The following is a 14,793-nucleotide window of genomic DNA, read 5'->3' as shown; positions in this document are numbered from 1 at the left end:
CACTAGCTTCCAGCAATATGTTTGGTATATGCCCATTGAGGAATTTGGTGTATCTTATAATTTTCAAGGGAAAAAGATAAATGTAAAGGAAGCTAATATTTTTTGATAGCCCCTAGCACGTGACATGATAACAGTATCTGACTTACTCCTCATAGTGATCCTACAAGGTAGTTATTATCATCCCCACTTACAAAAAGGTGATTTTGAGGTTCAAGAAAGGTTAGATAAACTTGCTCTAGATTACCCAGCTTTTAACAGACATAGCCAGGATTCGCATTCAAGAATACTGAGGCCCAGTGTTTTGATTCTTTCCCATCAGCTGCTCTAAAAAGCCTTGTAATTCTATTTGCTGAGTTCTTTTTTTTTTTTTTTTTTTAATTTGGAATGATGTATTTGAGAGTATTTTGTTACAGATCATTAACCGTATGTAGAAACTATCTTTAACATTGAATTTGTTTTTTGTTTGCAGTGTTTCCTCTCTTAAGGCTTTCTCCTACCCCGGCAGATGACTACAACTTTAATTTAGATGATAATGAAGGAGTTTGTGATCTGTTTGATGTCCAGATACTAAATTATTAGATTCCGTGGAAACTTGGGACCTCTAACTGTGTAACATTTTAGACTTCTTAATAACCTAAGTATTTAAAATAATCAATGTAACACCTTTTTTAGTTCACTGATTTTGAAGTGTTCTTCCCTAATACTTTCTTTACTTCACAAAACTTCAACCATAAAAACAAAGGGCTCTGATTGCTTTAGAGGATAAGTGATTTAATATCCACAAACCTCCCCACTCCCAAAAGTAACTATATTCTGGATTTCAACTTTTCTTCTAATTGTGAATCCTTCTGTTTTTTCTTCTTATAAGAGGAAAGTTAAAGGACACTACAGGTCATCAAAAACAAGTTGGCCAAGGGCTCATTACTTGTTTGTCTTATATTTTTACTGCCACGAAACTGCCTGTATTTCTGTATGTCCTTCTATCCAAACAGACATTCACTGCCACTTGTAAAGTGAAGGATGTAAATGAGGATATATAACTGTTTCAGTGAACAGATTTTGTGAAGTGCCTTCTCTTTTAGCACTTTAAGTTTATCACATTTCATTGACTTCTGACATTCCACTTTCCTAGGTTATAGGAAAGATCTGTTTATGTAGTTTGTTTTTAAAATGTGCCAATGCCTGTACATTAACAAGATTTTTAAAAATAAAATTGTATAAAACATTTAATTTATTGGTCTTTGTGGAGAATTTGATGCATCACCACTATATTACAACAGAGCCATTAATTTTGTAGCTTCATCAACATTAACTGGTTTGCTTTCGTGATGCTGCTGAGGAATCAATTCTTTCTGCAGAGGTTCAACTGAAGGGCCTTTTGAGAAATGTGCAAGTTCCTTTTGTACATTTACAAAAGCTTTATTTACTCTGTTAACTTTTTCATCATTCATAATATTTATCTTCTTAAGATGAGTGGTAACTGGTTTTGCTTTGTTTTTAGCCTTAAAGTTTTTTTGGCTGGCTATGTGAAATACATTCCTGGACTTCGGCCCTCTTAATTTGTTCTTGCCCATTGTCAGAAATTTAATACTTGCGTGCAGCTTCCTAAGCTCCAGGAGACACCATCTCTGGGTTCTTATATTACATAGTGAAGTGACAAGTTGTAGCAAAAAAAAAAAAAAAAAAAAAAAAAAAAAAAAAAAAAAAAAAAAAAAGAAAGAAAGAAAGAAAAAAGAAAGAGAGGAAGAGAGAGAGAGAGACAGAGAGAGAAAAGAAGGAAGGAAGGGTAGAAGGGAGGAGAAAGGAACGGTGGAAAAGATGAAGGAAAAAGAAAAGGAAAAAGGAAGAGGAGGAAGGAAGGAAGGAAGGAAGGAAGGAAGGAAGGAAGGAAGGAAGGAAGGAAGGAAGGAAGGAAAATGTATGTCTCAAAAGGAGTTTGTTAGCTGTGCTAGAACAGGGTTTCCAGGAATGGATAATATTCTATCTCACGGGCAGGGTATATAGAGAATATGAGAGAGAATACAATGTGCTAGTAACATCAGGCAATTATAAGAATATTCGATTTTCTCCTTTGATTTCATTGAACTGTTCATTCTGTGTTTAAAAAAATAAACTTCTGTAAACTGACAAAATTTGGTAATATATACTAGTTTTATAAAGCTAATTACATACCTTACAGAATCTAAAGACAAAACTGAAGCCATTCCTATGGATAGACAAACACATTCCTGAAAATACCCAAAGCTTTTTATATAATGGGTCTCTTTGAGAATTAGATGAAAGCTCTGGACACCTGATCATTTATGCACATGTACAGTTTTTACACACACACACACACACACATAATCCATACAATTCCAGAGGCTTCACCTATATCTGATACCCATCCAAGGAAGTTAAGACTGCTGGACTAACAGCAGAGAAGTAAGTTAACTGGTCATCACAGCAAAGGTGACCAGGCTTTCTACGCAGTATGGACCTTTTGAACTAAATCCTCCATTCCTTTCTTTTTGGTATTCCTTCTTTCATACCATAAAATCCTTTAGGTTCATTTTAAACATTTTGATATAACAAATGACTTTTCTTCAAAAGCAACATCCCTAGATGGCAACTAGTTCTTGTTATTTCAAAATTACACAGGATTGGCCTTTGTTTCACAGCTGCTGTAACCTGAAGTCCCTTACTTGGCAGAGTCCTAACATCGGTCCCAGGCATCCTTCCTGTGTGTCTTAGCCTACAGCCATGCCCTATAGCTGGATTTAGTGACCAGTACTTGTGAAAGTTCTTATCAAGGTGTGATTCTTGTCAACAGCATAACAATTTGCTCCCAGAATATTCTCTTATGTGACTGTTTCTCTTTCTTAACACTCAGTATTCTTTCACTAGTTCCATCCAAAAGACTGCCTAGAAAGAATTTTGTATGCCTTTGTGTGTTTCAGTGTGGAATAAACTGATTAAATCTTTAAATTAAAATCTGAAAAGAAAGGTATTATCATTGTTGTAATTTAGTATAGAATTGAATATTATTTTATTATTATTATTATTATTATTTTGTCTCCCAGGCTGGAGTGCAGTGGTATGATCTTGGCTCACTGCAACCTCCGCCTCCTGGGTTCAAGCGATTCTCCTGCCTCAGCCTCCTGAGTAGCTGGGATTATAGGCAACTACCACCACGTGCAGCTAATTTATTTATATATATATATATATATATATATATACACACATATACACATATATATATTTTTTTTAGTAGAGATGGGATTTTGCCATATTGGCCAGGCTGGTCTTGAACTCCTGACCTTAAGTGATCCACCCACCTTGGTCTCCCAAAGTGCTGGGATTACAGGCATGAGCCTCTGCACCCAGCCTGGAGTATTATTTTTAAAGAGCTTCAGGTATTATTTAAGAATCCTATGCAATTTGCTGTCTTCTTTCAATCTCCAGTGGCAATTTCTGAACATACCTTTTGTTCCGCTGTCATGGTTAGACTTTGCAATCGGCCAGTCATATTCCCTAAGCTCTTTTCAAAAGCTGCTACAAGGTGTGCCTGTGAACAGAATGGAAGAAACATAGTTTAAATGTCAGAATCTTTGTGGATGGAAGAAAAACCTTCATTTTACAAAACGCTTAATTTCATGTGTTCCAACTCTTTAAATACTATGACTATCACAGTTAGCTCTGACTGGTGACTCTTCTTTAACACACATTGTCATTCATCTTTTCTAAACTTTGTCTTCCTAAAATCAGTGTTTCAGTCTCCTGGCATTTAATGTGAGTTTCACTTCTGAAAGAAGATGGTATTTTGCAAGTAATAACTCCTTCTGACTTGCACATCATGTAGAGAGTTGACACTCAAAATGCCAAATATAAAGTTCTGATCTGCCAAGTTTTTTAGACTTAAAGCCCAAAAAGAGGTCACTGAAATGGTCAACGGACAAATGTTCCTCATTGTTATATCTTCATGATGACCTTTGCAGATATTGTTAGCTGCTCTACTGTAATGATACACTCCTTAAAGTGTCAGACATCTGCTGACAGCTAGAACCTTATCTTTACTCTTTTCTACTTACAAAGAATTGAATCAAAAAGAGTTGTCTTTACTTTCCAAACTCTTTTCAATAAAAGGGCTTTTCTACTTCATATTCCCTTCAATGAACGAAATACAGATAAGCCAGTTAGAAAAAATATTCCATCATATTTTATTTAACAGTAAGCTTTTGTGGCTTTTGGGTTTTATTTTAAATTTCAGAGAATTATATTATTGTAGTACATAACTATAACTCTTATGATTAAGAAGTATTGGACAATCTTATTAAAGCTCAAAAATAGGCCAGCTTCCATTTGCATGCCCTTATGTAACAACTTGAACCCAAAATATTAAAATGAATGGGCACTTCAGTCTCTCACCATGGCTTGAGGTAGAACTACAGGTACATTATCTCAAACTGATAAAATTGTATTGTGTCCCTAAAGGATATAAGGATTTAATATTTTGCAACCTAAGTCTATAATAAATTATACCTACATATGGGGCAAAGTTTGGAAATCCTTGGTCAAAAATTAATTTCTTTTTGAAAGACATGAATAAGATGACTTAAATAAAATATATCTCCATGTACTTATAGCAGAATTGAAATGCTGAGGCTCCTACTATCAAATGGATCACAAAAATCCAAAGAATTGAGGCTCATTACTTAACAATGGAAATATATTCCATTATTGATAACAGTTAGAATGTACATGTTCCTTCCATCAGCATTATGATACAAAGCTGCATGTTCCTAGCTCTGAATTCATCCTGGGATGCCTTTCTTTACCTGACACTGCAATATGGAGAAAAACAATTAGTAGGGAATACATCTACTAAAGTTTAATCTATCAGAACAACTCTTTATTACCTTTTTCCACTCATTCCCCCTTCCTTCTTTTTCTCCTCCCTGGCTTCTCTCTCTCTCTCTCTCTCACACACACACACACACGCACACACACTCTCTCTCTCTCTCCCCACACACCCTTACCCTTGAAAATTACACACCAAAATTTGTTAGCAGATTTAATTGGAAAAATACCACTAAAAAAACCAGTATCTTATAGTTTTAAAAATTTTCAATGACAAAAAAGGAATGTGAGGATATCGGACCTAGTAACTGAAAAATTAGCATACGGCTATGCTCATTTTTTCCTATATTTTAACTTTTAATTATTTATTTTATTCTTTTACTCAGTGTCTTGCTGCCACCCAGGCTGAAGTGCAGTGCCACAACCCTAGCTCACTGCAGGCTTAAACTCCTGGGCTAAAGTGATCCTCTTGCCTCAGCCTCCCAAGTAGCAAGAATTATAGGCATGTACTAACATGCCCAGTTACTTTTTTTCTTTTTTTTTTTATTTTTATTTTCTGTAGAGATAGTGCCTCACTCTGTTGCCTGGGCTACTCTCCAACTCCTCGCTTCAAGTGATTCTTCCCACTTTGGCTCTGCAAAGTGCTGGCTGGGATTATAGGTGTGAGCCACCACACCTGAACTTTACCTTTTCAACTGTGGAAAAATCCACACATATATAAAAGGGAACAAAATGAAAACAGCCACTGACTCATCACATAGTGAACATTCATGCATTCACCAGCCAAGTCAAGAATACGACATTTCAAGAACCAAAAAGCCCTTCTTTGCCCCTATCTTATCATTATTCCATCTTCCTTCCCCAAAGATACCCTCTACATAACTTCTGTGGTAATTATTTTCTTGCTTTTCTTTATAGTTTTTACTACCCAAGCTTGCATTTTTAAACACTATGTTTAGAAATGCCTATTTTACAAACTACTCAAGTGTAATCATATGGCAAGATTCTTTTGTGGTTTTCTTTTGCTTTACATGGGTTTTGAGATTCATCCATGTGGTATTTAGCATAAGTTAGTTTTTATCATATAGCATTCATATGTGAATTTATAATATATATGCCCATGATGGTCATTTCAGTTTAACCTGTTAGAAATAATCCCACTATGTCCATAAAATTGTTTACTAAAACCTAAAATTAAAATCGTGTCTTTTCTTTTAAAATAAGGAAAATTATGACAGAAACACTTTATTAGCACTTAGTAAATGAAATGTAAGATTTTACTCAATATTTCAGTTTTAATTCTCCTATAGTGGAGAAATTTAATGTTTAATCCTTGTACTATGAGTCCTTAAATGTGTAAACTTGAAGAAAATTACTCTCTTTTACCCTTTGTGCATACTTTATCAGTTTCATATTAATTAAAATATGACAAAGTGATCGGGATTATAAAGAATATGCTGTATAAACTATATTACCTACAGTTTTGTAGCTATAAGCAACCACAAAATATTTATGATTAGAATGACAGTTTGTAAGTATGCACAAAACACTTATAACTGGTTACTAAGAACATTTTGAGTCGTGTTGTTTTCAATGAAAAGTATGTTACGATTATGTTAGTGAAAAACACCTACAACCATCTGATCATGACAAACCTGAAAAAAACAAGCAATGGGAAAACCTGAAAAAACAATTAATAAATGGTGCTGGTAGAACTGACTAGCCATATACAGAAAATTGAAACTAGACCACCTCCTTATACCTTATACAAAAATTAACTCAAGATGGATTAAAGACTTACATGTAAAATCCAAAAACTATAAAAACCCTAGAACAAAATCTAGGCAATATTATTCAAGACATAGGTAAGGGCAAAGATTTTATGATAAAAACTCCAAAAGCAATTGTGACAAAAGCAAAAATTGACAAATAGGATCTAATGAAACTAAAGACCTTTTGCACAGTGAAAGAAACTATCATCAGAGAGAACAGACAATCTGCAGAATGGGAGAACATTTGTGGAATCTACCCATTTGGAAAAGGTATAACATCCAGAGTCTACAAGGAACTTAAACAAATTCACAAGTAAAAAACAAACTACCCCGTGAAAAAGTGGGCAAAGACATGAATAGACAGGACATGAATAGACACTTAAAAAAAGACAGTCATGCAGCCAACAAACATACAAAAAAAGCGTAACAGCAAAACCACAATGAGATACCATCTCACAGCAGTCAGAATGGTGATTATTAAAGTCAAGAAATAACAGGTGCTGCAGAGGTTTCAGAGAAAAAGGAATGCTTTTACACTGTTGGTGGGAGTGTAAATTAGTTCAACCAATGTGGAAGACAGTGTGGTGATTCCTCAAAGCTCTGGAAGCAGAAATTGACCCAGCAATCCCATTACTGGGTATATACCCAAAGGAATATAAATAATTCTATTACAGAGATACCCGCATGCATTATGTTCACTGCAGCACTATTCACAATGGCAAAGGCATGAAACCAACCCAAATGCCCATCAACGATAAACTGGGTAAAGAAAATGTGGTACATATACACCATGGAACACTATGCAGCCATAAAACGGAATGAGGTCATGTCCTTTGGAGGGACATGGATGGACCTGGAAGCCATTATCCTCAGCAAACTAACACAGGAAGACAAAACCAAACACCACTTGTTCTCACTTATAAGTGAGAGTCAAACAACGAGAACACATGGGCACATGGTAGGGAATAACGCACACTAAGGCCTGTCAGTGGGAGTTAGGGGAGGGAGAGCATCAGGAAGAACAGCTAATGGATGGTGGGCTTAATATCTAGGCGATGAGTTGATCTGTGCAGCAAACCATATATTGACCCATGTAACAAACTTGTATATCCTGCCCATGTACACCAGAACTTAAAAGTTGAAGAAAAAAATATTGTCTTAAACTTATGCCACCTTGGTTTAGTTTATCAGATTAACATTGTTACTTTAGAAGTTATGAGAGGCTAAATTTCTCACTAAATAGGGTAAATGGAAAAGGAGGCAAATAAGGGAAAATTTTTCTACTAATGATGATCTTTATCACCTTAATGAAGAGAAAATGGAAAGTAAAACTGATTAAACTTACAGGGTAACACATCTTGTCTGAGAGACTTTATAAAATGACTTTTAAAAAATATGGATTTTCAGGGGGGTTGTTAATGACAGTTTTACTTGGTTCTGATTTTTCCTTTAGCAGTTGCATAATTTTTAGGTCAGAGTAAAATTGTATTGATATGATGATCAATATCCCCTGACTTGTGTTAGGTGAAGTCTATAAAGGTAGACAAGATGGAACATCATTTCAATCTATATTGTCTTTGGTTTTGGAATCATACAATGTATTAGGTTGGTGCAAAAGTAATCTGAATAGATATGTAAAGATAATTACTATGATGCTAAACAATAAGATGAAATATCATTATACATAATGTCTACATTTTATTTCTTCATATAGAATTCAGAGACAGCCCACTGACAAACTAAAAACACTCTAGGCATATATTTATATATATTATATAGTAATATATATGCTATAGATTATATAGTAAAACATAAATATATAGGTGCATATATAGGCATATATGTATTCCTAGAGTATATATATTATATAGTATTTTATATATGTATATTATGAAGGCATATATATATGTACACACATATATATGCCTAGAGCATTTTATTATTTATATGGGAAAATATATAGTATATTATGTATTCATATGAAACATATATGTAATATATATTTACCCATAATAAACTTGATATATATATGAGACTTTATATTTTAAAATTAGTAGTTAATTGAACCAAGAATGATTCTGCGACATAAAGTTTCACATTTCTTTTACACTATAAAAAACTGTCCAAACACTGAAATGTTTGTCATTAATAATATGTACAAAATAGTTTTCTCTTAGAAGAGATACAAAAAAGCAAGAGTAACTAGCAAATTATATGCAAATATTAAATAAGCAAAGAAGTAGAACACAATCTCAAAATACCCAAGAGATTTTTGGTTAAAAGACTTATCTGCTGAAAGGCAAAAAAGTACCTTTTGTCTTCTTACACATTCATTCAGTAATGTCTTTAAAAATGTTAGCAATAACTAGCCTTGGTGTCCATTTCCAAATTATGTAATGGCTGAGATTTGTAAAGAACATACGTTAAAAGACAAACAAAAGCATCCCGCCTGACCCAGCTGCCTGAAGGTGTGGGCGAGAGGCCAGAGGCTACCTGGTTTATTGTATGCTATGACCAATCATCTTTACTTGCCTTTCCTTGTATGGCTCCTGTTTTCTTTTTGTTTGTTGGTGGGTTATTGATCAGAAAGACCAGACAATAGCACCTGCCAATATACCCGCTCTCCTTTCTAAGGATATGCTAGTAGAATCAGCTTAACACTTTACCTGTGGTTTTACAAAGCTCTGTTCAGAACAACTTTACAAAAGGGAGGGAAGGCTTAATATACATTCTACTGAACAGGGGCTTTACTCTGCCAGTCAAATGAGAGGTGAGCTAACTAGATACTCTTTTGACTTACCACACCCCTTTTGGACAAAGGGAAAGAAATGCATTTTAACAGAGACACAGATGCGTTTCGAATTTAAAAATTAAAATACAGATTATTGCTTGGAGTCCACAAAAATGTAATTATGCCAAGTTCAAATATGCGATATAATAATTAATATATATAAAAAAGCCCAAATAAAGGAAAAGCACGTAAGCGATGATAGAACATTTCATATACTGAGTAAAGATGAATATCTGACACTTAAAATTGTTGTTAAAAACAACTCATTATTTCTTAGAACCAAACTCATTGAAATTCATCTCTATAAATCATAGCTATTAGATTTCTAATATAACAATTTCTCATCTTGGAGGCTGCACTCACATTTAACCAAAAGGTAGAAAGTTTACTTGTACTGTGAACAAACTAGTAAACAAAGACTTACATTTACTTTCAAATGGGAAATGTACATTTAAAAAACCCTTGATTATATTTAAAATATCCTATAAATAAGTAATTTTATCAAATCCCTATAATCAATTTAAGTACATGCATGTTAAAAATATATGTGTATATTACATACATTAACAGACATTAACTCAGATGAAATGAAACACTCAATCAAATTTAAACACAGCACTTCTTACAATTGAGGAAAAATCAAGTATTAACTAAATTATTTGATGGCTCATTATGATGTATGAAATCTAAAATGACATTATAAACCAAACATAAAGAAAATGAATGAGTTCAAAATGACTTGTAGTTAATAAGTGACTTGTGAGTAATTCAAATTCCTGAATGTGTAAAAAATATTATTTCCTTAAGAACACAAATGGCCAGATATATACAAAATTTTACTCCTTATAGTTCTAACAATATTATTAAAATGTTTAAAATATAACTTACATTAAAATTGTTTAATATTCATTTATATACATATCCATTTATGTAAATTCCCAGATACTGCATTATTTAGTCTAAAGAGAATTTTAATAAACTTTTTAAAAAAGTAGATGATAATGCATATCTTCATTATCTGTACCTTTTGACTCTCATTCAATTTGTACATTTTTACAATGTAAAACATTTTGCTATTTTTAGTCAGTAAATGTATTTGATGGTAAGAAGCTTTGACAGTCCCTATCACTACCAAATAAAGAAACACTAAAGAGTGGATTAAGGTTGAAACTCCTGGGAAATTAAAAACAAGATATTTTTTCAAAAGAACTGTGGTAGATCTTTAGGTGATTTATATTTTAGTTTGAAACTAAAATACCCCAAATAAAGGAAAAGCATGTTACCTTATGATAGAACACTTCATATACTGAGTAAAGATCAATATCTGATATTTAAAAATATTATTTTATACATGTTAATACATTATATATTTTATAATTATATACACAAGAAGTTGCAAAGACAGTACAGAGAGGTCCCTTGTATCCTTCATCCAGTTTCCCCCAATGATTATATATCTTATAAAATTATATTATATATCAAAGCCAGGAATTAAATATTGATTTACATTAATAGATTCACATACAAGGATTCATGTAATGGCTATCTCATTCAAAATACAAAACTAAAGATCTCCCCCTTACTATAGTCACACTACCTCTCTCTCTCCTCCATCCTTAATCCTTAGCAATCACTAATCTGTTCTCTGTTTCTTTAATTTTGCCATTTCTGGAATGTTATATAAATGTAATTATACAAAATTTGACCTTCTATAACTATCTTTTTTCACTCCTCATAATGCCCTTGGGATCCATCCAAGTCGATGCATGTATCAATAGTCATTTCTTTGTATTGCTGAGTAGTAGTCCATGATATAGATGTAACAGAAATTGTTTATTAACTGGCCTATTAAGGGATATTTTTTATTGTTTCCTTTTTTGGCTATTAAAAAATAAAGCTGCTATGTACAGGTTTTTGTGTGGATCTGATGTGATTTGAGAAGTTTTCCTAATTAAATTATAAATTGTTTAAAAGAACATAAAATAGGATATATACCAGTCTCCCATCAGTGTGCAAAAACTAATACTAATGATAATACATGCAGCTGAGTGGAACCTAGAACAATTTTGGCATTTGTCTCCAAGACTAACACTTTTTAAATTAACACAAAGACTACCATGAATTATCTATTTGGCACTGCTGCTTCTAAGTCTGTGTTCCTTATTTTTATTTTTTTAAAATTATTGTTCCCCTAGGGAAACATTATAGATTTCTTTTTTTCCTAATTGTGCTCTTTCCTCATGATATTTTAAAGCCACAGACATTCTGGATGTTCAGTTATGTATTTGTGTATCTGTGCTTTTCACATAAAAAGAGTACTTAAAAGAAAACACACACACAAGAACCAGTTTTCGCCCTTTGTTGGTCATATTAACACCCAGCTGAGAATTCATGTCCTAAAGTCATGAAAACACATCAGTGAAAATAGTCTGACATGCATAATTAGAGCAGGTGGGTAGCCAACTGCTGGAACCTTTCTAAAATTATTGCTCCATTTTCAAACAGCAGCACAGAGTTGACCCCCAAGATTATTCCCCTATGTTAGAATTTGGTTCCCTGTGTGTGTGTGTGTGTGTGTGTGTGTGTGTGTGTGTGTGTATAAGGAAGCTTTTGCATGTGTGTATTAACTATACATAAACGTAAGCATATAATAGGAAAATGTTGAAATGATACACAAGAAACCAATAATGAGTAAGAATGAGATTCTCAGAGCAAAACAAAAAAAACAAAAAAATGTGTAACACCATTTTAGTTTTTTCTTTTGAATACAATAAGCATCATTACATTTTAAATGGAAAGTATCAGCCCATCTTCCATTATGTCTAACAGCCATTTATTATTCCAATATCTGAATTATATGATGAGATCAACCAAGAGACATTAAAAGTAAAATGAAACCCTGAGTAATCATTCAAGACATCTGCAAGTATCTTGACAATCTAATAAATAAGGTCTGCCATTGAGCCTTCCTCACTGCAGATAAACACAACCCAGGAGGTTCGGGCATTTACATTGTTCTACTTCCTCTAGGTACAAATTCAGGAACCTAGACAACAATATTTCATACTTCTATACATTTAGCCTATATTATAAAATTTACAGTTGCCTCTGGACTATCTCTTTAAAAAACACAATAGGGTTAAATTATTTAATTTTTGAGAAATTATGCAAGTTTTAGATAATTGTTTAAGCAATATGAGAAAATAACAATTTCTAAAACTTGTTATTATTTTCAGGAATCTCCTAACAACATCTATAAAAAATAAATAGAATAAATCCAAAATTAATTTAATTCTCCCGAATTTCAAAAAATAAAATCAATTCAAATACAGTGCTAAAATGAATACATTGTGAATGAAATGATATATATACTTAGAATTCATATTGTACAATGATAACTTCAAAAAAAATGTTAAATGCCTCTTATTCAAGTCTTATACTGTGGGTCTGTACCTGCTCACTCTTGACATATCATGCTTTGTCTAGGAGACAGAAAAACTCAGTAGAGGAGCAGAGGGAGGGGCAGGGAGGCACAGAGCAGGCCCAAAGCTATGCAGCAGAACTGAGCAAAGGACTGTTGAGTGAGAGAGGCAAGACATATGGCAAAATAGCAGGCATTTCCTTACCCCTCACTGCTGTTCCTAACACCATTGCTCCTCAGGACTGGGAACAGTGCCATATTCCTCCTTTATCATTCTGCATCTACTCTGAGTGCTCCCTGACACAGTGGAAGATATTCAGTAAATGTTAATTTAATTGGCGGTCTTCATTGTCATCATTTCTGCCATCCTGTGCTGCTTTGGTGCCAGTAAAAGTGTACCTTTTCAAACTGCTATGAGAAGGCTGCCAAGGTTTTTCGAGCAAACCATATCTCATCCACAGTCTAGTTAAGCTATCCCTATTTAGACCTAAGTTACTCTTTTAGAATCGACTGGATGCTTAACTAATTGTTCAATACATTGAGAAGAAGGAGGCTGGGCACATGAATATTTTATCTTCCAAAGTCAAACACTAACAACCCCTCTTACATTGTCAGATAATCTTACGCATGAGGAGTAATAAAAATAGCAAACAAGAAAAGAAGCAACCCATATGGCTGTTACTATTGCTTCCAATCTTATTAGAAATAACAAGCCATTTGAACCACATAGCTGCCCCTCATCAGTTCAGATTTACATTTTATTACTGAGTAGGCAGAAAATGTTAACTTTTTATGAGTCCTGCTAGTTGGTAATTTAAGTCTGTATCAGGCACTGAAAGTTTGTAAGTTTGTCACTAAAATGATTCCATTCTATTGTACAAAAATTTTTGTAATATATTTTAAAAATTAAGTGACTTACATTTGCTGAAAGCTGAGATGTGAGGGTAGCAACTTTTTCTTGTGATGCAACCAGCTCCCTCCGCAGTTTATGGATTTGCTGAATGCAATTAAAAAAAAATCAATGGAATATGCAAGTAATTTTTACTTAAAACCAATAATTCAAAACAAGAAAGCAAATAACTATATTTAGCTCATTCTAACCCCACTATATCAGCACCAACTCCTGAAAAGAAAGGATATGAACACTGACTCCAGAGTAACAAGCAAATGTCATTCAAAAGGAAAGGGTTATGTGTCAAACTCAAATCTACAAATCAAAGTACGCTTACTTGCTCCATTTGCCATCCCTCAAATGGCAAATGACTCAAGAGCAGTTTATCCTCTGTATTGATTCTTCTCCTTCTAGAAAAACTGTGGTAATAAAACTGTAGAAAAATATTTTCTTTGTAAAAACTGTACACACACACACACACTTTTTAAATTTTTTAGTAAAAGATACTCCATGTTCTTTTTCAGAAAATCTTAGTTTCTTTTTTCCTCTGTACATTTTAATTTCTCATAGTTTGAAAACTTCTCAAAAGCTATGGAATATCCTGCAGTCACTAAAATTTGGGCTTAATTCAACATTTAATCAGTTCACATTTGAAATGTTATTGGCTGGAGATTTAATGACTGCAGAGAAGGCTTCCCAAATCTGTATTATCATGACCTTTATTTAGTGAGTTATTATTAGCTTAGAGATGCTTTATAGCTTATCCACATCTTAAAAATCAGGGGAAAAAAGCAATGATAGGTGCAACTAATTAGATAAACCAATATAATGAAAATTCTAAAGTGTCTTTCTTTTCAGTTAGGTTCATACTCCAATAAAACTGAAACAGAAAAGGGTAAGGATATATTATATCATGTTTAAAGTTTTAATTCAAGCACTTTCTGCAGTTTAATCTGCAAGTCTCATATTGTGACTAATAGGATAGAACATTTATAACAATCTGACACTTGGTTCTATAAGTATATATCTAGTCTCAAGGGATTTCAGTTACTTGGATGTTAAACATTCTACTTTTGAT

The 14,793-nt window shown here is 33.3% G+C and overlaps 2 protein-coding genes across 9 annotated transcripts in view; both read right to left on the bottom strand.

Annotated features, from left to right (window-relative positions):
• The window catches only part of NAV3 (neuron navigator 3), a 905,452-nt gene that overhangs the window by 52,959 nt on the left and 837,700 nt on the right, over positions 1-14,793 (bottom strand). For all 8 annotated transcript variants that reach the window (XM_008004102.3, XM_008004100.3, XM_008004096.3 and 5 more), the window contains 2 exons: positions 13,743-13,820; positions 3,464-3,547 (listed from right to left, as the gene is read on the bottom strand). In XM_008004102.3, coding sequence (XP_008002293.3) covers positions 3,464-3,547; positions 13,743-13,820 — 162 coding nt within the window. The remainder of the gene's footprint in view (positions 1-3,463; positions 3,548-13,742; positions 13,821-14,793) is intronic.
• LOC103238770 (ribosomal biogenesis factor-like) lies at positions 1,214-1,633 on the bottom strand. Its single transcript, XM_008004095.3, has one exon. The coding sequence runs from the start codon at positions 1,572-1,574 to the stop codon at positions 1,272-1,274; it is 303 nt and encodes a 100-aa protein (XP_008002286.1). The 5' UTR covers positions 1,575-1,633; the 3' UTR covers positions 1,214-1,271.

Source organism: Chlorocebus sabaeus, chromosome 11, assembly GCF_047675955.1.
Source record: "Chlorocebus sabaeus isolate Y175 chromosome 11, mChlSab1.0.hap1, whole genome shotgun sequence".
NCBI lineage: Eukaryota > Metazoa > Chordata > Mammalia > Primates > Cercopithecidae > Chlorocebus > Chlorocebus sabaeus.
This window is presented reverse-complemented; position numbering and strand designations above follow the sequence as displayed.